The sequence below is a fragment of the Pelodiscus sinensis genome, chromosome 10, assembly GCF_049634645.1.
Source record: "Pelodiscus sinensis isolate JC-2024 chromosome 10, ASM4963464v1, whole genome shotgun sequence".
In the NCBI taxonomy this organism is placed as follows: Eukaryota; Metazoa; Chordata; order Testudines; family Trionychidae; genus Pelodiscus; species Pelodiscus sinensis.
This window is the reverse complement of record NC_134720.1, coordinates 36,939,467-36,965,064: the sequence shown is the minus strand read 5'-3', so window position 1 is coordinate 36,965,064 and position 25,598 is coordinate 36,939,467. Positions and strand designations below refer to the sequence as shown.

Below are 25,598 nucleotides of genomic sequence, written 5' to 3'. Positions count from 1 at the left end.
TTCTGAATTAAAGGAAAAAAGTGACTTTTAATATCAAGACTGTCCGTTGCTTATGTCCTGAGGCTCAGTCTAGAAACATAAATTTACCTTATAAAGACTGCTGCTCCTCACACATGCAAGCAAAGCAATTGTTACTTTTTAGTGACTCAAATCCACTTAACTGATCTGAATTTCAGTGATATTCAGAGCAGACCACAGAAAAGTAAATGAGTTTTTAGTGAACTGGGGGCATTGTGGCATTTTCATTGGGTGACTAGCTGTTCCCACTTCGTTTATGAGGATTAGCAGACAAGTATTATTCAGCCTTGTTACCTGAGATGTCCAAAGCCTCATGCTTCTCCTGGTCTAGGCTTTCCCATTGCTCTAAATGAACAGTATCCTTTCAGTATCTCTTTGAGAATGGACTCCTCTGTGCCCATGCTTCTGAGGTAACAGGGCATAAGTAGGTATCACCAGGAACAGAATGTTGGTTTCCTTCTTTCAGGAATGTCCTAGTGGCAAATTTTATTCAACAATAGCACATGGTTAAATAAACCATATTTTATGTGGCATTGGCAATAGAAAAGCAGTGTAAATAAACTTGAGCAGAATAAAACGTGTCAGCACTGGATGGAATGCAAAGCCTCATGCAGCCGGGATAAATCCTGTTGTTACAATCTATAAATTAGAAAGGCTTTCAGTCCTTTCTAATTTGTAGATTGTAACAACAGGATTTATTACTTGCACTTCAACTAAAGTCACATGGCTTTTTCCCAGCAGCTTGTTACAACTCTGTTACTTTCAGGTCAATGTCTTTGGCCTGGTCTAAATTAATGAGGTAAATTGATCTAAATTAGGCTAGTTAAATTATGTAAATTACATAATTTAAGTCAATGTAATTTAGATTGAGTTATAGCAGTGTCTACATTGTGCTGTGTCTACAGGAGATGCTCTCCCATCAACATTGCTTCCGCCTCTCAGGGAGGTGGAGGACTGAAGTTGATGGAAAAGTGCTCTCCCATTGACTTATTGTATCCTCACAAAACCCGCTAAATTGATGCTGCTGCATTGATCACAGAGGCACTAATTTAGCCAGTAGTGAAGATGAGCCCTTTTTCTGATTATCCTTCCAGAAAGTGATGCTCAAATTTATGTTACTACTGCTGCCTCACACTCCACTTCTAACTCCTAGAGATGAACTGAATTACCCATATTGCATCACCTTATGAGACCTGTTTGGAAACCCCTGATCATTAGCTGGTTCAATTTGTTCCCTCCCAGACTGTGAGTAAATAGAAGCTAGAGGTTTGGACCATGCTTATCTTCTAGGGTTGCCAACTTTGGTTGGATGAATTCCTGGAGTTTTCATCTCATAACATGATCTCTAATTAGAGATTCATCTTTAATTCCTGGAGATTCCAGGACAACCCTATCTTCCGGCCTGTCTCCAAGAGCTCTGAATTAGTGCAGCCTTATCCCTAGGAAAACCTCATAGTTGACTTGGGCTTTAGTTGATGGAAAAGATGTGGATCTTATGCCATTGTCCCATAGGTGGTATGATGTTTTACTAAATTTATCTTAAGCTACAGCCAATTGGCCAAGATAAATTGACACCACCAAGAACTTTTTTACTCTACAAGTCATACCCCTACTACAATTCTGTCACAAACCTTCTTCATTATAATAGTGGGTCAGATGCCCAATCTGTGAATCTAAGTGAAATGGATTTAATGCAGGCCTTTTTTTATACTCTATTAAATATTGGCCATTAAATCAAAGGCAGCACATGTCATTAAGAAGAATGTTTGCTCTGCCGGTGAGAAGGGAATGATAATTTTGATATTAACTGATGTAGAACATGAAGTACATTGGTCATTATGACTAGTAACCACACATAAAACTCACCCAATAAAGACATGCATGGATTTTTCATTATTGCAAATAGTGACACTTTCTGTGATGCTGACCACAACAGAATCAGTGAGAAAATTGTCACGGGAGAATTTCATTTAATTTAGGATGTGGACATCAGGTTTGCTCTGTTTTGTTGCATCATTTGTTTGCTCTGTTAACTGTGCAAGATTTTAAGTGAGGTCTTGAGAAAAGATGACATCCAATGTGTTTTGGAGTTTTTGACACATGAAATGTCAAAATCTGCACGTTTATTTTATTGTATTTCCTACACTTTCTAGAATCAGTAAAATGATTCATCTTATCTCAACTCTGGTTAGAGCATATGTCTTCTCATTACGGACACTGTAGGGAGCTGTATGTGCTATGATGGAGACAGAGTCAATATTTTGTTTTGCAGAGAGAGAGAGAGAACAATATCTGCTGAAAGTATTATGCTTGGATTGTAATGCAGAAAAAATTCAGTGTCAAAGAAAAGCAAAAGCACAGAACCTTTTCATTTAACATTATTAGAGTAAATGATCATATTTAAAATAGCTGACATTTTTCTGAACTGGTCTGACATGACTAGGTTGACTTAAGTTGTTTTTATTTGTATGTCCCTTTTAGAAAAATTACGGTCTTCCGACTGAGCAGCTTGACTCAGTTTTTTGTTCTGCCTTCAGAATGGAAAGGAGGAGTAGAGCATCAAGATGACATCCTTTGTGCTGCGTTTTCACCTCCGCATACTCTAGTTACAGGTAGCCTAATATTTATCGCCCAATATATCATGCTCCAGGAATTGGGGATATAATTATTATGCAAGGCTGACTTTATTACTATATGGGCTGATATAGCTAATATGCTCCTGGCTGGGGTACATTACTTACAAGAGAGGTACCAATTAGAACTTCTTAAGAAGACTGGAAAAGCACACTTTTGGTTCTCTTCTGTTTTAAGTCAGTGCTTCGCTGGGGTTGCACTTGCATCTGACTCTTATCAAGAAAAGAACAGGGCAATCAGCCCCATATTTTTCATTTTCAAGCATAATGATTAAAACTGGATATTTTTCATGTACCAAAGCATGAAAACATTTATAATAGGATGCCCATTATCGTGGATTCCATGAGGTTTCTATGGAGGTGAGGATTAGCATGAACAGGACTTGACTAATAGGAAAATGTTGTGAATAAATGGTTCCATTTGCCATAAATTCCATACATTGGAATGTTATGTGTCTTTTTTTTTGGTTTGGGGGGGCACAGATATCTTAATTTCTGTAAATAAATTGGCATATAGACTTATTCTTCATTTGAGTTCAGCAGGAATTTAATCAATTGTACTTCATTGCCTTAGTTCCCAGGACTGTCTCCCTCTTGTGACTAGTTTCAATAAGAGCCTGTTACTGTACTTAGAAACAGTTAATAGAGTTATTCCATAACTCAAGTGGCCATGGCTCATGCTGAAGATGCCTGGTTTGATTGTTGCAGATAACCACTGTTATTGCACAAGGACTGAGTGAAGGATGCTGGGTGTGGCTCCTCTTGAATTTGGTGCTTGTGAATGATACTGAATAGATATACCTAGAGGCTGAAGACCCTGCCCCTTGCATGGGCACTATCTGAAATGGATAAATAGTATAAGCTGTGTGAAATGGATGTCTTACTAGAATAACATTTGAGGCCCCAAGCCATCAAATTATCCTCAAATGGTCCGGGGCACCATTGGGGGGGGGGGGGGGGGAGGAGGTTGTTAGGGGCAGTAGCTCCCCCTCACGAGTTTGAACTCCTGGATTTCATGCTTCAGGTCTTCTTAAAGCCCATGCCCTGACTCCAGAGGCAGTTCTTAAATGCTACTGTTTGGGCTGCTTGCAGGTTTGTCTTTGAGACAGGGAGTTTCTATAAAAAAGAGGGTGGAGCAGGGCGATTCAGAATAATGAAAGGCTGGTTAGCCAGGTAATTGAAGGATTGTTAAGAGCATCATGAAAACATTGCTGGTGTTCCATTTAAAAGATGGGGGGGAGGGGAGAGAGGGTGTACAGGAATCAGTGCTGTGCTGCAGGGATCTACATTTGGATCACTGCTGTTAAACTTCTCATAAATGTTCTTGAAAAAGGGGTAAACAATGACTAATCCAAAACTTCCTGCAAAGAGTTACAAAGAGATCTCACAAAACTGGGTGATTGGGCAACACAGAAGCAGATGGAATTCAGTGTTGATAAGATGGAATTCAGTGTTGATAAGTAATGCACATGGTGGAAAGTATAATCCTAACTATAGAAACAAAAATGGTGGGAGTCTAAAATAGCTTTTACCACTCAAGAAAGAGATCTTGGGATCCTTGTGGATAGTTCCCTGAAACATCTGCTCAATGTGCAGTGGCAGTTTAAAAACTCAAAAGCTAACTGAATATTGGGAATCATTAGGAAAAGGAATAGATAAGACAAAATACCACATTGCCTCTATATAAAAACATTGTATGCCCACATCTTGAATGCTGTATACAGATCTGGTCACCCCATCTGAAAAAAGATATATTTGGTTTGGAAAAGGTACAGAAAGGGCAACACAAATGATTAGGGGGTAAGAAACAGCTTCCATACGAGGACAGATTGACAAGACTGGGACTTTTGAGCTTGAAAAATAAATGATTAAAGGGCAGGGGGGATATGTTAGAGTTCTAGAAAATCATGAAAAATAGAATAAAAATAGAATAAAGAAATGTTATTCATTCCAAGAAGATGACCAAATTAAATTTATAGGCAGCAGGCAGACAAACAAAATAGGTGGTAGGGGACAGAACATCATAATTGCTTCTTCTGTTTATTCCTTCTGAATCACCTGGCATTAGCCATTGTCAGAAGACAGGGTACAAGGCTAGATAGACCATTGGGGATCTGTTAGAAGTCTAGAAAATAATGAACAGTGTAGAAAAATTGAATAAGGAAATGTTATTAATTTCTTCACTGACATAATACAAGAAGCTGACCCAATTAAATGTGTGGTCAGCAGATGTAAAATAAACAACATACTTTATTTTTTCATTGTCAACATGTGGAACTCTTTGCCAGGAGATGGTGGAAAGGCCCAGACTATAACAGGGTTCCAATAAGAACAAAATAAGTTCAAGGGGGATAGGTCCATCAATGGTTACTAGCCAGAATGGGCAGGGATAGTGTCCCTTGCTTCTGCTGGATCATGATGATTGCTTCTCCTGTTTATCTCTCCTGAAGCACCTGGCATTGGCCACTGTTGGAAGACAGGATACTGGGTTAGAAGGACCTTTGTCCTGACACAGTATGGCCATTCTGATGTTCTTCTATAGAACTGAAATGTATCTGCCCCCTGCTGTAATCCACTTGACCCCACTTCCCTTCCAGACCTACAGAGAGCCCAGGAGTCCTGACAGGGTCTCTCGCTCCCCAGTTAGTAACAAAGTAAGAATATACATTAAAATTCGAAGGCTAACCAAGTGTCCCTTAAGTGACTTGCTACAAGATATCAGAATATGCTATAGTTAGAGCTGTGTGTGTCTTATACTTATTTAATTTTCTTTCTTTTATGTAGGAATTAGATACAGTGCACCTGCTAACTGCTAAGCTGACTGCCAAAATGCAGAGTTTTCCAGTGCCTTAGTAGCCCAGAGATGGAGATGATGTGGGGCTTGGGAGGGGGGTGGAAGGAATTGCTTCTCCCCCATTTGGTGCTTGGCTTGTAGTGAGCATGCTGAGTACCACCACTGAAGCTGCTGTTCTCAGTCTGCCTCCCATGCTTTCACTATCTCCCCCTCCCATGACAGCATGCACAGGTCACCACCCCCACCAAAGTCTGAAATGGTGCCAGTGGAAATGGTAAACACACTTATTACTACTAGATATATGCTAGAACCTCCAATGAATCCCTTTCCAGTCCAGGGGGAAGATGGTTATGAGCCAAGAGTTGAGAAAATGCTCAGAATCTGATTTCTGGGTTCAAACCAATACAGGCTGCACCTCCAAAATCCAGGATACTTTGGTCTGGCAACATCCGTGGTCCAACAGAACCACAGATGTTGCTAGATCAGAGAGCCCTGGCACCCGGGAGTGTGAACTGGCTGGAAGCCCCGACCCTGGTGAGCCCCGGCCAGTGGGACCAGCAAGGGACTGACAGTCCCTAGTGGGTGTCCCTGGGGAGCCCCAGTTGTGTGGGACAGCAGAAGGACTGACAAGCCCTGTCCCCGGAGAGCCCTAGCCAGGTGGGGCAGTAGGGGGGCCACCAGTGGCTAAAAAGGGGCAGCTGGCAGGCCCTATCCCCAGGGATCCCTGGTGAAGTGTGACAGAAATGGGGCTGCTGACAAGCCCTCTCCCCAGGGATCCCTGGTTGGTTGGGGGAGAAGCAGGGCCACAGTTAGGGTTACCAGATGGTTTCAAAAAAATACTGGGCACACTTGATCTCAGATCGGGGCGGGGAGAGGGGGAGGACCAGCTGGGGAGAATGGGGCTGGCCGGGGGAGATCAGGGGTGGGGAAGGAGGAAGAACCGGCCGGTGGGAAGCAGAGCTGGCTGGGAGGGGGTGGGAGAGAGCGGGGCTGGCCAGGAAGGGGTCAGGGGGAGCGGGACTGGCCATGGGGGGACTGGCCAGAAGAGAGTGGGGCTGACTGGGAGGGAGTTGGGGGGAGTGAGGCTGGCTGGGAGGGGAGCGGGGGGAGGAACCAGCTGGCGCGGAGCGGGGCTGGCCCAGGTGCATGCAGATCCTGGGGTGCTGCCTAACCCATGCACGGTCCCAGAGGGGTGCATGGGCAAGTCTGGCCCCAGGAATTCCATCCCCCTCTGGCGCCGCCCCTTTCCTCCTCCTCTCTACTGCGTAGTTGCATACTACCTGGCTGGTAGATATGCTCTCACATGTTTCCCGGACAGAAAGCTAAAATACCGGACTGTCCGGTTCAAAATCGGATACCTGGCAACCCTAGCCACAGTAACTGGGGAGCTCCATTTCCCGGGGAGCCCAAGTCCAAGCCCTGCAAACTGGAGCCCAGTAGCAATTGGGCCAAAGCAGAGCCAGCTGATCCGGGACTCACCTGATCCGGCAAATTCCCTCATTTGGGGCAGGTCAGGTCCTGAGGGTGCTGAAAAAAGGAGTTTGATTATAAGTTAGATCAAAAGCTGGGATTTTATTTATTTATTTTGTTGGTTTGCATGGGGCAGAAATCTCATATGAGCATCTAATCGTGTGATATTTAAGCCTAGGATGCCTGAAATATAAAATTAGTTTTTGAGATTTTGGGGCCTTCCAATCTCTAACTGAATCCTAGCTCTAGTTTGGCTTTGAACTAGCACCTCAAACTAAAGCAAATTCAGACACCTCCTTCATAGCCCATCTTTAGTTAATGAAGAAAGGAAGTCATACAAGTGACGAGATGAGAGGGCAAACGCCACAGTCAGTGAAGTGTTAGGAAAGTGCTGTCCCTCCATTCTGACATAAATACATGGACAAAAAGGAAAGCTTTTTATTTAAATTAGGTAATAGTAGATATCAGGTTTTTTTTTATTCCCAAATATTTATTCTTGCCCTGGGGAAAGGAGAATAAGAATGTGCTCTGGTTATTTTAAATGTTAATAAGTAGCCCCCTCCAATCTCACTAGACTGCCTTAGTTAAACACTATAATGCAATGGGCTTGATTCTGATTTCACTTAAACTATGTCTGCACTTAGAGCTAAGAGTGTGATTCCCAACCAAGTAGACACACTCACACTAGCTTTCAATAACCAAGTGAGCTAAAAATAGCAGCGTAGCAGTGGTCTCTAGGGTGAGTTCATGCCACTGCACAAGTTCCAGTGCCTATGCTACATTTAGTGCGTTAGCTTGATGAAAAGCTAGCTCAGCTCCAAATATAGACGGCGCTGTACAATTATCTCCTACAGAGGCATCTCAAGTGACTGCTTGTGAATTACACCAGTGGTGGAAATGAGATTAGCATCCGGTCCAATGTGTGGCAAACAACTTAGTGTGTCAAATCAGGATGAGTCTGGCCTTATGTTTTGTTAAACTTCAAACAAGAATTTGAACTTCATCCATCATCCTCATTCTGGCCTGATCATGGCAAACAGATTCCAGCCTTTGGCTGCTGAATCCACCCCAAATCACAGTGCTCCAGAGAGTCCTTTATGCTAAGGGTTACTTTTTGTTTGGTAAAAACAAGGAGTCCAGTGGCACTTTAAAGACTAACATATGTATTATGATATTAGGGCATAAGCTTTTGTGAGCTACAACTCACTTCATCAGATACCGAAGAAGAAGAAGAAAAAAAAGGATGAATTGGTAGATTATCAAAGCATCATAGGGGATTTGGGCACATTACAATTTATGGAAGATGTGCATCGGAATCTCCTAGATGCTTTAGAAAGCATCTGTCAATTTCTCTACGGTCTGCTTTTTTTATAAAACCAGAGAAATATCCCCTTTACAGCAACCTTTGTAGGAGAGGATTAAACATCCAAAGGTTACAGATACAAGGGAATACAAGCCTTGCTAATCCTTTTAATGTGACCTATCCTGTACAAAAAGGAAAATATGGTTGTGTTGGCAATAAAATAATTGTAGCTGCTGGAAAGATCAAGATTGGCTACTGAGTTTACAGTATGATGTCTTTTCTTTGCCTAATACAGGGAGCTGTGATGGCGAAATTGTTGTGTGGAATAATAGTACAGAAACTGCCTCCCTTAAAATTTATCTGGATCCCCAAAAATCTCTGAAATCCAAATCGGGTGAGTCAGTATCTTATTGAAACAGCACTGCTTTCAAGCTCTAGGCAAAGCATACATATTGTTTGCCTCTGTATATAATATTAAGTGTGTCACTAAATTGCTGATAATTGAGTGGAGATTAGGGGAATTATTTATACCCTTGTCTTGTCAGAGTGACAGAAAGCAGCCTGGAGGTTGTGCTTGCCTTATACACATTCATTTATTCTATTTACCTCTCAAAGCTATTACTTTTGTTTATTGTCACAGATCGACATAAGCACTTCTATATTACCTTCACCAGGGAGCATTTCCTTAATTTTTGCCTTGTTCAGTGTCGGATAATAAATAATATCAACTGAACCTTGTGGAGGCTTCTGCCCTTGAGACTGCTCAAAACCTGAAAACTTCACTGGGTTGACAGTTTGCACAGACTAGTGGCATAACATATATTAAATGTCGTGCCAGTTGGAAATCTATAATTATTCCACAATTTAGCCTGAAGTACATTTTATGATAACACACATCTGAGCATAAGGAAAATGGCTTGGCAAATAAATACTTTCTATAGTTCTTACTTAGATGTTCTTAATGTTTCTTCCAAGTTTTGCAGGGGAATAAATATAATATATATCCTGTCTTGAAATTTATTTCTCAGTTGCACATACACGGTTCAGCAGGGACATAGGAAAGACATAGCCAGTGGATTGTTACTTTATAATGAGCAAGACACTGCAGAATGCTTAAAATATTGTGATTACAGAAGATATGCCAAAGGAACTATAAGAGCTTCATGGTCTTTACAGGGTTGAAATCTCAGAGAAGCAGATCTTAAACTGATGTAAATTGACATAGCTGCATTGAACCACACTGACTGTAATCAGCTGATGATCTGGTCCAGACAATGTGTCTCATATTACAACTAAGTGACTCTTGATGGTCCTGCTGTTCAGTAAACCATTCTGCAGGGATCATGTGTCAGATGCTCAGTGTAAATTGGCACATCTGCACTGACTTAATAGAGCTATGTCATTTTTTATACTTTCTGAAGATCTGGCCCCCATAACTGGGGAAAACTTCTGTTCAGATAGGCCTTTATTCATCATACAGGCTATGCATGCAACTCATTGATCCAACTGCTGGCAATAGAAAATGAGCTAGTCAATTTATTGTGTGTTCCTTAAAGAGGTCACTGCTGAGTAATACCTTATTCTGCAAAATAGTACTATTGAACTCCCAAAGTAAGATGTGGTTTACCAAGAGTAAATGTGGCAGAATTTGTCTCATATTAATAGTTTTAATAGCATGAACATCCTGAAGGTTCAGCTTGAATTAATAAAATAACATAAAAAAAACTTGGAAAAAATCAGATGCCAAGTGTTTTTGAGATGTCTACTGATAAACACAAACTCCTATTATTGCCTGGTAGGCAGCTGGCCCCTGCTTGCTATGCTTGCCAACCCCCTTCTCTGGGGGTAGGCAGCCCTGCTTTCCCCCCAGCCGTGGAGGGCCAGGCTGAGTCGTAGTAGCCCTGGCCTGCCCCCTCCCTGCTCCTGGCTATTGGGCAGGGCGGAAGATCAGCCAGCCCTGGCTATACCCTTTTTCCTCCCTCCCCTCCCCCCGCCACACCATCTCTGGCTCTTTTCCCATGACCACTGGGCAGAGCGGGGCCAGGCCAAGGCCTTGCCAGACCCTGCGTGCTCCCTGTGGCTGCCAGAGTGGGGACAGGGGCTGGCCCAAGGCCTTGCCAGGCCCTGCAATCTTTGCCTGGTCCCCCATTCTCCCTCTGGCTGCCGGTGGGGAAGGGGTGCCAGGCCGAGGCCTTGCCAGGCCCCATGCTCTCCCCCCACCTGCTGGGGAAGGGTGAGGCTGTGGCATGGCAGCTCCAGCTCACAATCACTGGGGAAAGGGGAGGGAGGGAGGAGTCAGGTGCGATGCAGAGTGACATGATGACATCATTTTGTCATCCCATAGGATTTTTTTAAATATATATATATATATAGAGAGAGAGAGAGAGAGAGATAATAAGGAATGCCTTTTACAGATACTCTGGTACTACAACAGCCGCTTAGTTCTGCTGGAAGAACATCCTCTATAAGACATACAATGTCTGTAGCTGACTTCTATGATTCTGACACTGAGTGCAACAATGCTATTACCAAGCTTTTGTTCCTAGAAGCTAGAAAGAATACTTCAGTGACAGGTACCTTAAAGTAATTTCTACACACTAGAATCTTGGCTATGCTTACTTTGCCTATATTGAACAACAGTACTTGGAAGAGCTCATTATTAATAGTGATAATTTATTATCGGTTTCACAGTTTCTTTTTCTTCTTGCCCCCTAATAATGACCTTACAGTACTTCTCCTATACAATGTTAGAATGCTTTTCAAACAATAATCTTTTGTTTTGCATCCATTCTCATTGTCATTTGATTTGATTGCCCCAAAACTCACATTGATGTTAATTTTAAATATCCCAGCTGAACTCATTTGTATCTGAAGTCTGGCTACACACAGAGATCCAAATTGTGCATTGATTTATACCTCCTGCAGTTCCACTTAAGTCAATGAGCTTGCACAAGATGTAAGTCATGGCAGAATTTGGTTCTATAATGGTATATGCAGCTCTGCCTTTGAGAATGTAAAATATAATTTCTTTATGCCTGCTTTAACAGGCGTTTTCTGAGTCAACATCATGTATTTGCAAAGCAAACTGGAAAGCATCTGCAGATTCACCTGCAATGATTGGAAAATCTGCAGTTAAAATGGCTCCTTAGGATTTGTTCTGTATCTACAAATTGAATGACCAGGGTTCCTTTCATACCCATAAAGAAAATCAGTTACATAAAGATTTCAGTGTATCACAATATACACGAAGAAGATTAACAACAGGTCCCTAGGGAACATTTTTTAGCATTAGACTCTGTTTTGTTGGTATTGCTCTGAACTGCATCCCTCAAATGTTTATTAGAGATGTAACTGGTTAACTGGTTAACCAGTTATCCTCACCCTTAAAATATTATATATAAGAAAGCTGATGATTTTTGCTGCTTATTCAGCCATATTTCTGTATTTATAGGTGGAGCAAACTTAGTGTCATGTGGAGGTGCAGGCTATGTTAGGTTTTGGAATACTTTTAAAAGCCAGCTCATAGCCCAGTTTGAAGCCCACAGCGGAGTTGGATCCATTATCATGACCATTGATAAAATGAGTCAATACCTCATAACGGGGGATATAGCTGGATGGATGAAAATATGGTATATACAGGTACAATAAAAGATTTGACTCTCTCTTTGTATTTCTCATGTTCCCAGTTGGTTTGGATAAATGCATCTGAGTTGGGTTTTACCTGTTTTTTAGCAAGGAAAAAGATTGATAAACATTTTCAAACTTGGACCCAAAATATCCACTGAAGTCAGTGAGATTCTTTCAATTGGTGCTGGATTAGAACCTCTGGTGCCTATTGCCATGCACCTAATACAAAGTCTGACTGGCAGAAGTATCACATTGTTCTTTAAAACCCAAGAAGAAGAAAATCTTGAGATTTGTCTCCATCATTCTCTCAAGGGCAGGGTTTGCCTGTCCATTGATTCCCATTTCCAAAATACCCCCCTTCCTCAGATAACCACCATTTTCTTTTTACCAGGACTACTGCCTCAGTTCCAGTGAGAGCAAAGTAACCCAACCACCTACTCTGATAAGATCGTTTCAGCCACATGATGACTGTGTTACTTCTCTGGAGACATGTATGCGAAGCAGTTGCCTACTCATCCTCTCCTCCTCTTTAGACTGCCGTGTTGTTCTTAGTGATATGCATGGTACAACAATTGGAACATTTGGTCAGGTAGAAATATTCCTCTCAGCAACTATTATGGGTAGCGCTGGCTGACCCAGCATGTTTCATTTCCAGGATGTTGATGTTTTAATTCATTATTTTGCTGTTGGTCCTTCACATCAGTTTCTCTACTGCCAGATAAGTCCTGGGGAAATCGGCCATCCAGTTTAACTATGTTTGCTATTCTGTACATGAATGACATAGTGGAAATATCTTGAACAGATTTTCGCTTTAGATTTTGGCATTTCTACTTGAATTCTTGGCTGGGAAAACAGAATCCAAATGAAAACATACATGTGGCTACCACACTTTTTACTTAAGTTCAAAATGGTTGGTGTCAGTCTCACTCAAGTTTTGGGCAAAGACTAAGTCACTACTGGAGTTGGTCAGGAGTTTCCTGACAAAATGTTTGTTTAGTTGGAAAATGATAAAACAAGGACGCCTCGTTGTTATTTAATGGAAATGTGTTGTTTTTTATACAACTTTTGTTGAGAAGGCTTCTTAAGTTTGGGGTGGAACCTCTAGTCAATATAAAGGAGAAGAATATTCCCCTTTTTCCAAAAACTGATTCAGGGTTGGGATTTGAAATAGGGTCTGCACAGCTCAGGTGACTGTCTTAAAACACAGTCTACTGGCTATTTTAGTTTAGGCTTCTCTCAACCTCTTCAGTCTTGATGGAACACAACTTTGTATCAATGGGCCAGAGAAAAAATGGTTAGGGAGGTTCAAGTCCCTGTTCTGCCTCATTTGGAAAACTTTTGTGGGGCAAGAAAACTATTTAGTGTCCAGCTATAGTCACCACTTACTTTTCCATTCCTTCTACCACTCCTGAAGCCATGTTTCTGCTCCTGTTGATAATATCTGAATCATGGAGACATGTTTTCTAAGAAGAGCAAATGGATCATTGTGAAACCACCATAGCTGTATTAATAAATAATGATTTAATAACAGATCACATTTAGTCACTATGAGTGGGGTGAGGTGTAAGGGTAACAGTCTACCTAATGATAAAGGGGTAAGGAAAACCAGAGTCTTTCCACTTCACTGGGTTTCCCAGCTACGGTCCCCTTGAGCATTGTAAAGCAGGATTCTGCTACTCATGATCCAGTAAACATTCTTCCCCGGGCCTCCTCTACTGCTCTGCCCTCAACATCAGGTTGCATCATGGCAGGTGGCTGTCCTTGGCAATCTGGGCATCTCAGCAGGTTAGTGATTCCCAGCTCCCTTCTGTAGACATCCCCATGAGGAGGCCTTCATGGTATAGTCCCTCTGCAGCAGTGAGTGCAGCTCTGCCTCTCTCTGCCTGGCACCCTTTAGTGCTGAAGACACTCCCTTTTGAGTCCCTTCTCAAATTGGAGCAGGTCTGGTTGAATGGGGCTTCCGACCACATTTGTTCCTGCGTCCTTAACTCTACAGTATGGGGTTTATCCACCCCATCATAGTAATTTGGTCTGTCACTACTTAAAGGGGATACATCCATTTTCCAAACACTTCCACTGACAAACTAAACAGAAATGTGTAGTATTTTTAATGTCAAACATATAGTCAAAATATCAGAAAGTTTTGTAAAATTAATAATTCTGGAAAAGTTTAAAATCAGAAATGCTGAAACAGAAAACTATCTGATATGTTGAAATAAGTACAGTATCTTCAATTTTTCTGATCAGTAATGTGAAAAATTTAATCCAAGTAAACATTCTCATAAGAAACTAAGGGTACGTCTAGACTATATGCCTCTTTCGCCAGAGGCATGTAGATTAGGCTACCCGACATAGTAAAATGAAGCAGCGATTTAAATAATCGCCGCTTCATTTAAATTTACATGGCTGCCGCGCTGAGCCGACAAACAGCTGATCAGCTGTTTGTCGGCTCAGCGCGATAGTCTGGACGCGCGGGTGCCAACATCAAAGGTATTTGTCAACCACCCAGGTAAACCTCATCCCAGGAGGTGTACCTGGGTGGTTGACAAATACCTTTGATGTCGACACCCGTGCGTCCAGACTATCGCGCTGAGCCGACAAACAGCTGATCAGCTGTTTGTCGGCTCAGCGCGGCAGCCATGTAAATTTAAATGAAGCGGCGATTATTTAAATCGCCACTTCATTTTACTATGTCGGGTAGCCTAATCTACATGCCTCTGGCGACAGAGGCATGTAGTCTAGACGTACCCTAAATTATAATTTTTGAGGGGGGGAGAAATATTGCTGAACTTGCTGAAATTATTAGTTTTTCAAGGCAGAGTCTTGTGTATATCTCTGTGTTTTACAGTGCCTCGCACAATGGGAGTCTTGGGTGTAGCCTCTACGGGCTATTATAATGTAAATAATATGGATCTGGGTCCAGAAGACTAGTTGCTTATGTATGTGTGTAAGAAAATTATGAAACCAATAGCTGTGTTAAAACTTTGTATCTGAGGGTACTTGTATATGAAAGGGGGTTAAAATATAAAAAGAAATATTTTAGCTCTGAATGACTTTAAAATACTTTCTGCTTAACTTTATTAGGAAAAACACTGGCAAATTGAAAATGCTTCTTCACATCCTAAAGGAGAGCAAAATCAAGACAAAAATATGAGTCAAAGGGAAGAAAAGGTTGACATTTTAAAGAAAAAAGAAGCCCCCGCTCTTGAAGTAGAGCCATCTCCTAACTCTCCAGAACAAGCTACACTAGTTATGGAAGGCAATGAGGAATCTGTAAACATGTAAGTCATTTATCAAAAGAGGGCTTGCAAAGGTAGCTTTTGGCATATTTTTAAATATATTTATTTTCATTCCAAACTGAAACAAAATAAATTGATTTTTGGATGTATTCATGTCTTTATTTATTGTGAACAAAAATGGCAAACAATTTTTATTTGGAATTTTTGAAATGTTTCATTTCTTCATTTTTTATCAAAATGAAACGTTTCTACATTCCTAAAATTGAAATGTTTCACTGTGGTTTGTTGCCTGATGGAAAAATCAATGGACATTTTTCCACAGAAAATGATAATTTTGCCCCCAAAAGGTTCATTTTCAGTCAGAAAATCAGGTACCTTTGAAGGGACAGAGCAGCAATGTTTCTGCACAGAATTCTGGGTGTAACATCCCATGAGACAGTGCAGTGCCACACTATCCCTGTGCTATAATGCCACCTAGCTCTTTCTGTTCATCAGTAGATCTCAGAATGCCTTATGAAGGGGTTAAATTTGATTTTACTTTCTATTTCCCCCTTTCTGTTGCTGTTTTATATACATTATAACTGAACAGAGAGGGAACTGTCACAGCAGGCCAGTGGAAGAGCTGAGAGCAAAATTCAGGTGTCCTGAGTCCAAGTCAAGGTGGGGCCTTCGGCAGAAGAGGTGAGGCTGGGGCCTCCCCAGCCAGCCCTTCAACACTGCAGACCATGCACTACTGGGGGCTCCAGTGGCAATTAAAATGATCTGGGGCTCTGCTTGTTGCCAAGGTAGCAGGGACAGTGGACCAGAGCCCTGGTCCCTTTCAAATCGCTGGGCCCCAAGGCAGCTGCCCCTATTCCTCGACCCTTGTCAGCATCCCCGGTCACGCTCCTTTCCTAAAATGAGCTGTAGTGTGCTATGTGTCAGCTTGCTTAAGCATTTTAAAATTCTCTGTATCTGGATTACTTCTTGGCAAACTATATGCTACTTTTGTGATATATTTTTAGACTACACTGTTCTTCTGTCATAACCATAATAAACGTGCAATTTATTACCTCCCATTAGGAGGGTTTATATTTGTTCTTAATGCTCAAGTAGTTACGTGCCTCTCTCTGAGAAAATACAGTGTATGCCTAAACATTTAAATCTTTAATGACATTTATAACATGGATTGTGTTAAGGCATAAGAGCAGTAAAATTAAACTATACACAAGTCCTTCTTTGGCTTGAATAACTTCTGTAATGTAATAGCAGAAAAGATTTACATTTATAAAAGATTTTAAAAGGTTATATTCTTCCATGATATTATTAAAAATGTCACATAATATCAATAAAGTATGAGCAAAATGAATTAAAATTAACAGCATTTTAGTGGCAGATAAGATTGTTCAGAACATAGTGGTACATTCTTAAGGATTAAAGAACAAGTGGTAACTATTTACTGTGGTAAATATCCCTTATGCCTCGTGCAACGAGGTTTACAGAATTGGTCGGAAAAGGCTTTCCTTGTCGACCGATCCCCATCTAGACTGCCGCTTTTTGCCAGAAAAGTGCTGAATCAGCAAAAAGTGGCGGCCATTTCTATTCAAATGAAGCGTGGGATATTTAAATCCCCACTTCATTTGCAATAGAGATGTGCCTAATCTACATCCCTCTGTTGGTAGAGGGGTGTAGTTTAGACACACCCTTACTGTGTGGTAAATGACATCTGAATCAGTTCCTATATCCAACAGGTCCATAGAAAATGGAAAAAAAAACCTGCTAAGATTATTCCAAGTTGAACCATGGAAATATAATTATAAGCACATGCCTTGACTTAAACATCGTCAAATGCTCTCCAACAACATATCTGGGCTCAGTATTGAAGCAGATTCTGCTATTTTCAGAAAGATACTGAATGTGTGCTTGGAGCAGCACCAGATTACCCTTCTACCCTGGAGCAGAACAGGTGGTTTATTAGACTTCTCTTGAGATGAATTTGACTTTTTTCAGAAGCATCTGAAGAAAAAGAGATGGAATTGTTCCAAATCGAATACCCATTTGTAAGCGTATAAGAAAGGAGAATAGCGTTTGTGTACTCTAGTAAATATTTCACTAGTATGTAGACTTGGGAGCAGTTACTCCTTCAGTCAAGACCAGATGCATGGGAAGTGGGGGCTTTTAGTACTTACTACTAGGGCATGTTGATATGGCTCAAAGCATTAAAAGGATCGGAACACTCCTTTACAGCATGTTCTCTTTGTAGATCTAGTGCTTTTTTTGTGATGGTACTGCCCAATACGCAGTACCAGCACCTCCAGACGCAGTACCAGCACCTTCAGTCAGAGCTCAACAACTTTTCCCCTGGAGTACCATCACCTTTTTTTTTTTTTTAAACAAAAAAAGCACTGATTTACTAGCATGAGGTTGTAGCTCAAGTAGTAGATTCATAATCCTATTTGTTATTTATTAACAGAATGATAATGAATCTGGAAAGTAATGCTGGTCCAAAAAATTCCAACAAAACCCCATTTCTCAAAAGTTACTGATTTGACCGAATCAAATCATTTCATGGAGATGGTTTGGTTTTTGCTAAAGTTTCCAGTGAACATCCGCCTGCCAAGTTTCCTGCTAGCTCATTTGCCTAGTTAATTTCTTAGCAGCATGGGGCTCCAGGTCTAGAGCTCTGGGAAAAGCTGTGTCAGTCCCAGAGCTGGTACCCAATTCCCTTTTTCAGAGAACTTGGGGGCGGAGGAAAGGAGTTCCAAATTTTTAAATCCATCACAAAACAGATTTACCTTTCTCTGCCCAGTTATAGTCACAAGGCATCTATGAGGATGGATTGGAGCCTAGGAAAATGGCCTAAAAGCACTTTCTCTCATAGGCTCTTAGTGAAAGAAAACGTCTCATTCACTACAAAGGGACTTTTGCAGTCATTCATGGGTTTTTTTGTTTTTGTTTTTACTAAATATCCAGCCTTATACTTGAATAATTTTATCATTTTACACATGAATAATAAAAATGATTATGGGTCCAATCCTAAGTCCATTGAAATCAATGGAAGCCTTTCTATTGATTTCAATAGACTTCTAATTAGGCCCTATAAGAAAATATGTAGTCATGTAGCATATGGTTACTGACACAAAGAGCCATGTGGAGCTATACACATGTTCTATGTATTCTGACACTTAATCACTATGGGTGTTTCTACACAGCACCCTAAACTTGAAATAAGACATGCAATTTGCGCTATGCAAATTGTGTATCTTATTTCAATTGAATTTCGCAATAGGCTATTTAGAAATTTGGTGCATCTACACAGTGCCAAATTTTGAAATAAAGCGCTATTTCGACACATACCATCACCCTTGTGGAACGAGGTTTATGGGGATGCTGAAATAGAGTGCCCATTATTTTGAAAATTATTTCAAAATAATGGGCGGCTTGTTAGCTGTGCAGTGTAGATGTATGTGGACACAGAAAGGTATAACCCTTTGAATGCATGAAAACATATTCGACAAAGGATGAAAATAGAAATGGCAGGAGGAGACAAAATAAATGCCTGTCACTTTTGTTCTTGCATTTAAATTTTACTCAAAAAATGCCACTTCACTTTTATTTTTCTAGGATCAGTCCATGGGAAAACACGATCTTGGGTAAAAATTACAAAGAAAGCAAAACCCAGAAAAGAAAGAAATATAAGTTCTTCAATGGGAAGGCCTTGCAAAACTCATTTGGTAAACAGCCATTTTGACGACATAACCTCAGTAGTTGTTATCCTGCATCTGTAAGTACAGAATCTTATGGGGTCTTTCCTGGGAAGAAAGCCTGAACAGAACCAAAGGTAATAGAGTTGTTTTACAGATAGCAAGTTAAAAATGGTTCTAGTCTTTTCCTTGGGCCACCTTACAATAGATGCCTGCACTCATATATAACCTGCTGTCCGGTAGAAAGGATCTAGGTGGAGACATAGGTCCAGTTTTCAGTGAACTCAGTGAGCTACATGATTTGTGGATGGGGGCATATTTATTTCTTGTGGGTACACGTTAGGCAGCTCTACTTTGGCTTATAGGACATAAAGGAGGTTGGGTCACCATTGATTTGGTTGAGATGTGCTACATAAATATATCATTTTATCATGTGCTAATGTAGAGTAATATTTAGCTAGACAAGAAAAAACACCTTATCTTATAAACATAACTGGGCTTTTATATGGAATTAATTCTATTTTTTCAATAATCATGCTGATTTAAAGGCACATTTAGATCATTAAAAATCAGAACCCTTGAGAAGGTGGTTGAAATGAACAAGCCTGACTTTGTTCTAAACCCTGACAAATACTTTGGGGAAATGACTGAGGAGCAGTGCTCTGAAAATCTGAAGTTCCCTTCTTTTTCTAAAAGTAAGTAGATCTTAATTATATTTGTTTCCTCTAGCTTTCTGCACAAAAAGGCAAAAATAAAGGTCAATAGCTTGCACCATCTGTGTGAGAATGAGATGAAAAAGCTGAGATTTATTGCTTAGTTGCTGACCAGGATCTTCAACACAGCAGCAGGACACACAATCATGTTTATCGAGTGCAGCAAATTTATGGATATCTGCATTACGTCCACAGGTATACTCATCCATGGATGTGGATCCGAATGAGGATATCCACAGCTCATTTTTGTGGATGCAGATACAAAATGTCATATGTGCACAGGTATAGGTGGTGAGTATAAGAGGCAGGGGAAGGCAATGCCTTCCCAAACTGTCTGGCTGGCCTTTAGGCACACTCAACGCCCAGCTTCTGCCTCCCTTCAGCATGTCTCCACCCAGTCTCCAGGAGTTGTCTAGGCTTCAGCCCTGCCAAGGCTGGAATGAGAGGGGAAGGGGGGCGTGCTGCTAGCCCTCCTTGGATTGGAAATGCTGGGGTTAGGGGGATAGCCTATGCCCCGGGGCTGGAGAGACAGCCCTCCTTGTGCTCTGGGGAAGGCTGGGGCTGTGCGCCATTTTCCCTATGCCACGTACTTCTGTTGGACCTGCAAGCTGTCTGCCCTATGCTCTTCCGCACCAGTAGGGCCAAGAAAGGCTGAGGCTGTGTGCCACCCACCTTCCTTCTCCTGAATGCCAGTTCCCGGGCAGAGGGAGGCTGGAGCTGTGTGCCACATACCCTCCTTCTCTGCTATTGTCCTGTCAGGGCCGCAAGTGGCTGGAACCATGTGCCGCCTGCTCTTCCCTTCCCCTTCCCCTCCTTCCACTATGCTCCTGGACTGATAGAAGGAAAGGCTGACCTGCTGGTAGATGGGTGGCCTGCCCTACAGTGTGTGTGTGTGGGGGGGGGGCGCTTGGCTCCCATAGGACTGTGGGAGGCAGGGGTGTGGCCTCTGGTGGCGGAGTGGGGCTGGGGGCTTGCCTCTACCCATGCACGCATGGCTCTACCTTCCAGAGAGAGAGAAAGAGAGAGAGATAAATGTGTGTCCCCATAAAGTGGAATGTTTCTGGCAGTATTTTGAGGAATCCCCCTTTGGGGACACTTTCTTAGCATATACTAGATTCCTTTTCAATGACAATTAAAAAACGACAGGAGGTGGCAGATGGGGCAGAAGGATGTCTAGGCAAGCGTGAGGAGCAATACCATCTCTGACATAGCTCCATTCAAGAAATGGAGGAAAGAGATAATTCTTCAGTCAGCTTCTCCTGCTCAATGTCTGAATCTGCAGATGGCTGGCAATAGCAGAAGCACTCAAGAAAAAAAAATTCAATAAAACAAGGAGGGAAATCGTGAGACAATAAGTGCAGTTGTGTACAGGGTGCTGGAGAAAACATTTATCGCTATATTCTATCATTACAGAGTGTCCTTGGGCCATTACACTGTGCTTTACGCATTCCTACAAAACAATCACAAAATGGATCCTCAATAAAATAACTATTACGTCGGACTGTACTTTAAAATACAAGTGGGTTGTCTGTACCTCTTGCCAACTTACCCTTTTCCCTCCTACATTAAACCATGCTAACTTTATTATCCAGGTTTGTTATAACTGCTTAAGTCTTGATCCATAACGAAAATTGGCTTGTTTGATCCTTTATTATGATTGCATTCTCTCTGGCACTTTCCCTGATGGTTCCCTAATGCTCCTCCTTTTTTGCCTGTCCACCAGAAATCCTCATGTTGAAACATCACTGCTACTGTAACATTTAGGGTTCGTTTGTAGAACACATTACTGTAATATTTATTTGATAAAGCTTAGCTACAAAATTGAGCTGTTTGAATGTCAATAATTTATGGTTATAGGTGAGTCATTGTCAGGTTTTTGTAAGCCAGATAGCAAGGGTCAGCTGAGAAATATGAGGAAAGCATTGAGAGTCGGGGAGAGAGGACTAATTAAATGAAAGCCTTTGCTGCTGATTCAGCAAGGCCAAATGTTGACATTGAATGTCTACATTTTAATTTTAAAGATTGCTTCTGTAATCTATATCTTGAAGCTTCATTTACTTGTCAGATGCTTGTTTCCAGTTGGCAGAATTATCCTTTTTTCTCAGTGTATGTTTACCCACCTATCAATGTTCTCTCGCTCGCTCCTGGGAAAGATTCAGGTGTGAAATACTAGAGTTATATTTACGTATGACTGATTTCAACCTTTTTTACTTAATCCAACTGAAATTCACAATAGCTAAATGAATAAAGAAGCAGTTTTTACCCTTCTATATGTATAAGTTCTATTAAACAAAATAGCATAAAATCACAAAAAGTACAGAGTTCCAATTGGTAATAAGAATTGAATTAAGTGTAAATTGGTAGACAAAGCTTATGAAACTAACAATCAAATGTCACAAACATAATTCTTAGTAAATCAAAGTTAATAGTAAAACAGTGACAGTATCTCACTAATCACTAGTTTCACTAATCTGGAAAAACAACTATTAGCTAAACATGGATCTTTAATATAGGCCCTTGTTGGAACAGGCAAGTCTGTGTCAATTTGTTGTTATGGGCAGGGGCATGTATAGGGATGTATAGGCCTGTGGTGTCTGTGCTTCAGGAATATTCTTATCCTAGGGCCGGGATTCTGGTTCCACCAAAAATCATGATCAGGTCTCCTCCCACAGTTGCACGTGCTGCCTCATGTACCTCCCCTGGTCTGTTTCCCCTGGGGACTTAAAAGGGTCGGCCACTACCACTGACAGGGTAAAGAGGAAAAAGTAGCTTTTTGCCAATGGCTACGTCTAGACTGGCATGATTTTCCAGAAATGTCCCCTTGGTCCCTGGGCAGGGTATGTGTGCATCTCCTCATGTTGCCCCCTCCCAAAAACTCCCCCAAAACCAATAGGAGCAGCAGTACACAATGATCCCTCAGCCCCCGCTCCTAGGGAAAGCTATCAGAGGGTTACTTATGGGAGCCACTCTAAGTGTTGCTGCCCTCCCACACAGGCCTTTCTACCCCAAACTTTTCCCACAGCCCATGACTTGCACCACTTCCTGTACCCCCATGCCCTGCCCCAGCCCACACTGCAACAGCCCAAACTCCCTCCCAGAGCCTGCAATTCTCACCCCACCCCCATTCCAACCCAGAACCAGCACTGAAGCTCCATCCCAGAGTTTGCACCCTACATCCTCTCATGCTTCCCAACTCCCTGCCCATCCCAAGCTCCCACCCTACCCCCAAAACTACTTCCAATAGCCCCTCTACCCCCCAAACTTCATCCTACAACCTACACCTCCTGCACCCAAACTCCTTCCCAGAGCCTACACCTTACCGGCAGCCCATCCCCTGCTTAGATGAGAGTTTTTTGTTTAAATGTCAGTAGCTAGGCCTTATCCTGCACACACTTAGGCATGTGACTAATTTTAAGCACATTAGTAGCCATGATGAAGTCCCATTAAGTTAAGCATGTACTTGATTTTCTTGTTGAATCAAGGTCTATGTGCAAACGCACCATTGAGTGTGTACAGAATCCCACTGAAATCCTGGGAATTCTGCCTGTCCCAGGGGTGGGCAATCTTCTTTTGCCAGGGGCAACTTCAAAAAAAGTGGGGTCTCAAAAGGAAGGGGCAGGGTCTCAAAAGGAAGCAGCATGGCTAGGATGCTTTGGGCTTCCCCACCCCCAGACCATGATTGGTCTGAGGTTGGAGGAGCCCTTCCCTCCCCTTCCCACTAAGCACCATGCCCTGGCAGTGGGAGGAGACTTCCTGCGCTCCTTCACCCACCGGCCAACCAGGGCCTGGGGGCAGGGGAGCACATGAAGCCTCCTCCCGCCCTTCCAGGAGTGAGCAGCACTTCTAAGTGCTTTGCAGGGCAGGGGCAGGGCAGAGGAAACTGCACGCGCTCCCCCTACACCCAGGCTCTGATTGGCCTAGGGGTGAGGGAGCACAGGAAGTTTCCTCCTGCTCTGTCAGGAGCGTGCAGCACTTCAAAGCGCCGCATGCTCCTGGAAGTGTGGAGGAAACTTTGTGCACCTCCCTCTGCCTCTAGGCCCTAATTGGCCTGGGAGCAGGGGAGCGGCAGGACGTCCGTGGGCCAGATCAACTCACTTGGTGGGCCAGATCCAGCCTTTGGAGGCCCTTTTGCTCACCCCTGGCCTATCCAAGGCACTTATATAGCCTCCACCACTATCATATTGGATCACCTTGCAACCTAAAAGTGTATTTATCCTCACAAAACCTCTGTGAGGTAGGGAATTTGCAGACATGCAAAGGGCTGCAGCTGCAGACCCACTTACAAGGCTAACCCTGGCTCTTTTGATGTCCTGCTCTAAAGCCCATTGAAGCCAATGGAAACACTTACATTGACTTCAGTGGCTTTTGGACCAGGACCTAAATGCCCAATTATTTCCCTAGGCATAACAACAAATCATAGTCAATAGTATTCATGCTCAGACACACATCTAGATATAATTAATTGTGTACTCTAAATATACACTGATCAATTTTAGAACTTCTAATGCCTTCTGAAATTTGCCAAATAGTAAATTACAAATTAATTAGGTATTAAGCACAAATAATGTACTTAGCCATTTACCCTGATTTTCTGTTGTTTAATATCACAATATGGTAAATTATTTAAAATTTGAATTCTTTACACCATTAAGAATCTGGTCCAAAGGGCACTGAAGTCAGTAGAAAGATTCCCATTGACTTCAGGCCCCAGGACTCCAGATGAAGTCAGTGCAAGCTGCTGATATTCAGCACCAATGAAAACTATATACTTAATTCCTTGAGCTGTGTGCTTCTCTCCTACTCTGCATGAAGGATGCAGCTTCTTGCTTAGGCAGTAATGAGCAGTGCACAATCAGTTTAGTGCAGTTATGATTATTTTTTATGGTCTCTGCACTGTTAATGGCCATTTGGGAATATTGCTTACTCCCAATGTATAAAGCTTGTTACAATGCAAGTAAACATACATCTAAGTATAGTAATTAAGCCATAGCCACAATCTCTGTGGTTCAGATACATGTACTAATTAGCTTAAAAATGATCAAGCCATCACCTGGGTAACAGCATAGGACTAGTGCAGGCATACTGCCTGTGTCTGAGCTACTCAAAGAGATGTTCTCCGGCATTAGGGTATCAATTCAGTAAATACTGGTAAATGTTTCATTTGTGAATTTGGATTGACTTTAATGGGAGGGGTAGATACTCCCCGGAGGGCAGAATTTGGTTCTTGATCTTGAACTAGCGATCCTGGAAGATCAGACAGCCGCATGCCCAAATGCATGATTGTAGGATACATTTGCTCAGTCATGCAGACAATCAACTAGCAGTTTAAATTGTTTGGCTTTAAAAGAGGATAATTTGATTTTAGCTTTTTATGACCTTTTAACAGCAGTAAAGAGATTAAAATAAATGAAAAGAATAGTGATTTAAAAAAACAAAAACCCACAACAACTTTCATTCTTTCTCCTTCTCAATTAGAGGATTCATAGCTGCACATCTTTGGACATAGACTGGAATTTTGAGGTCCTGATCTTAGAAAGAGCTCCATAGGAGCACACTATGGCTATGTCTACACTGCAAAATTATTTTGGAATAAGCTATTCTGGAATAGTTATTCCGAAATAGCTTCTACTGAAATAGCACATCTACACTGCAGGGAAGCCTCAAAATTAGTGCAAGGCAGGCTTCCCTAATGTAGACATGCTATCTCAATTTAGAGCCCCAGGAGGAGTAACTTAGAATGGCCCTGGTGAGGGGCTATTCCAAAATAGCAAAAGTGGAGTGTCTACACATGCCTTATTTCGAAATAGCTAGTTTGGAATAGACATTATTCTTTGCAGAATGAGGTTTACAGAAGTCGGAATAAGCCATCCGTTATTTCAAAATTATTTTGAAATAATGGAATTGCTGTGTAGATGCTCTCATAGTTATTTCGGAACAACTACTGTTATTCTGAAATTACTTTGCTGTATAGACACACCCTACTTGGGCACAGGACTTCACCGATCAAGATTCTTTGCAGAATCTGGACCTAAATGCTTAATGTTCAGATTAAGCCAAAGAAAGATGAGCAAAATGTATTTTCTTAGCAAATCAGGCAGCAAAAAGTCAGAATTGCTCT

General features: G+C 41.8%; 1 protein-coding gene across 2 annotated transcripts in view; it reads left to right on the top strand.

Moving 5' to 3' along the window:
* Nucleotides 1-25,598, top strand: part of WDR49 (WD repeat domain 49) — a 90,799-nt gene that overhangs the window by 62,962 nt on the left and 2,239 nt on the right. Inside the window, exons 11-18 of one of the 2 annotated variants that reach the window (XM_075937882.1) lie at nucleotides 2,500-2,630; nucleotides 8,514-8,612; nucleotides 10,633-10,791; nucleotides 11,670-11,857; nucleotides 12,237-12,434; nucleotides 14,930-15,126; nucleotides 18,688-18,797; nucleotides 19,316-19,462. In XM_075937882.1, coding sequence (XP_075793997.1) covers nucleotides 2,500-2,630; nucleotides 8,514-8,612; nucleotides 10,633-10,791; nucleotides 11,670-11,857; nucleotides 12,237-12,434; nucleotides 14,930-15,126; nucleotides 18,688-18,797; nucleotides 19,316-19,462 — 1,229 coding nt within the window. The remainder of the gene's footprint in view (nucleotides 1-2,499; nucleotides 2,631-8,513; nucleotides 8,613-10,632; nucleotides 10,792-11,669; nucleotides 11,858-12,236; nucleotides 12,435-14,929; nucleotides 15,127-18,687; nucleotides 18,798-19,315; nucleotides 19,463-25,598) is intronic. The other variant, XM_075937883.1, reaches the window with a different exon arrangement.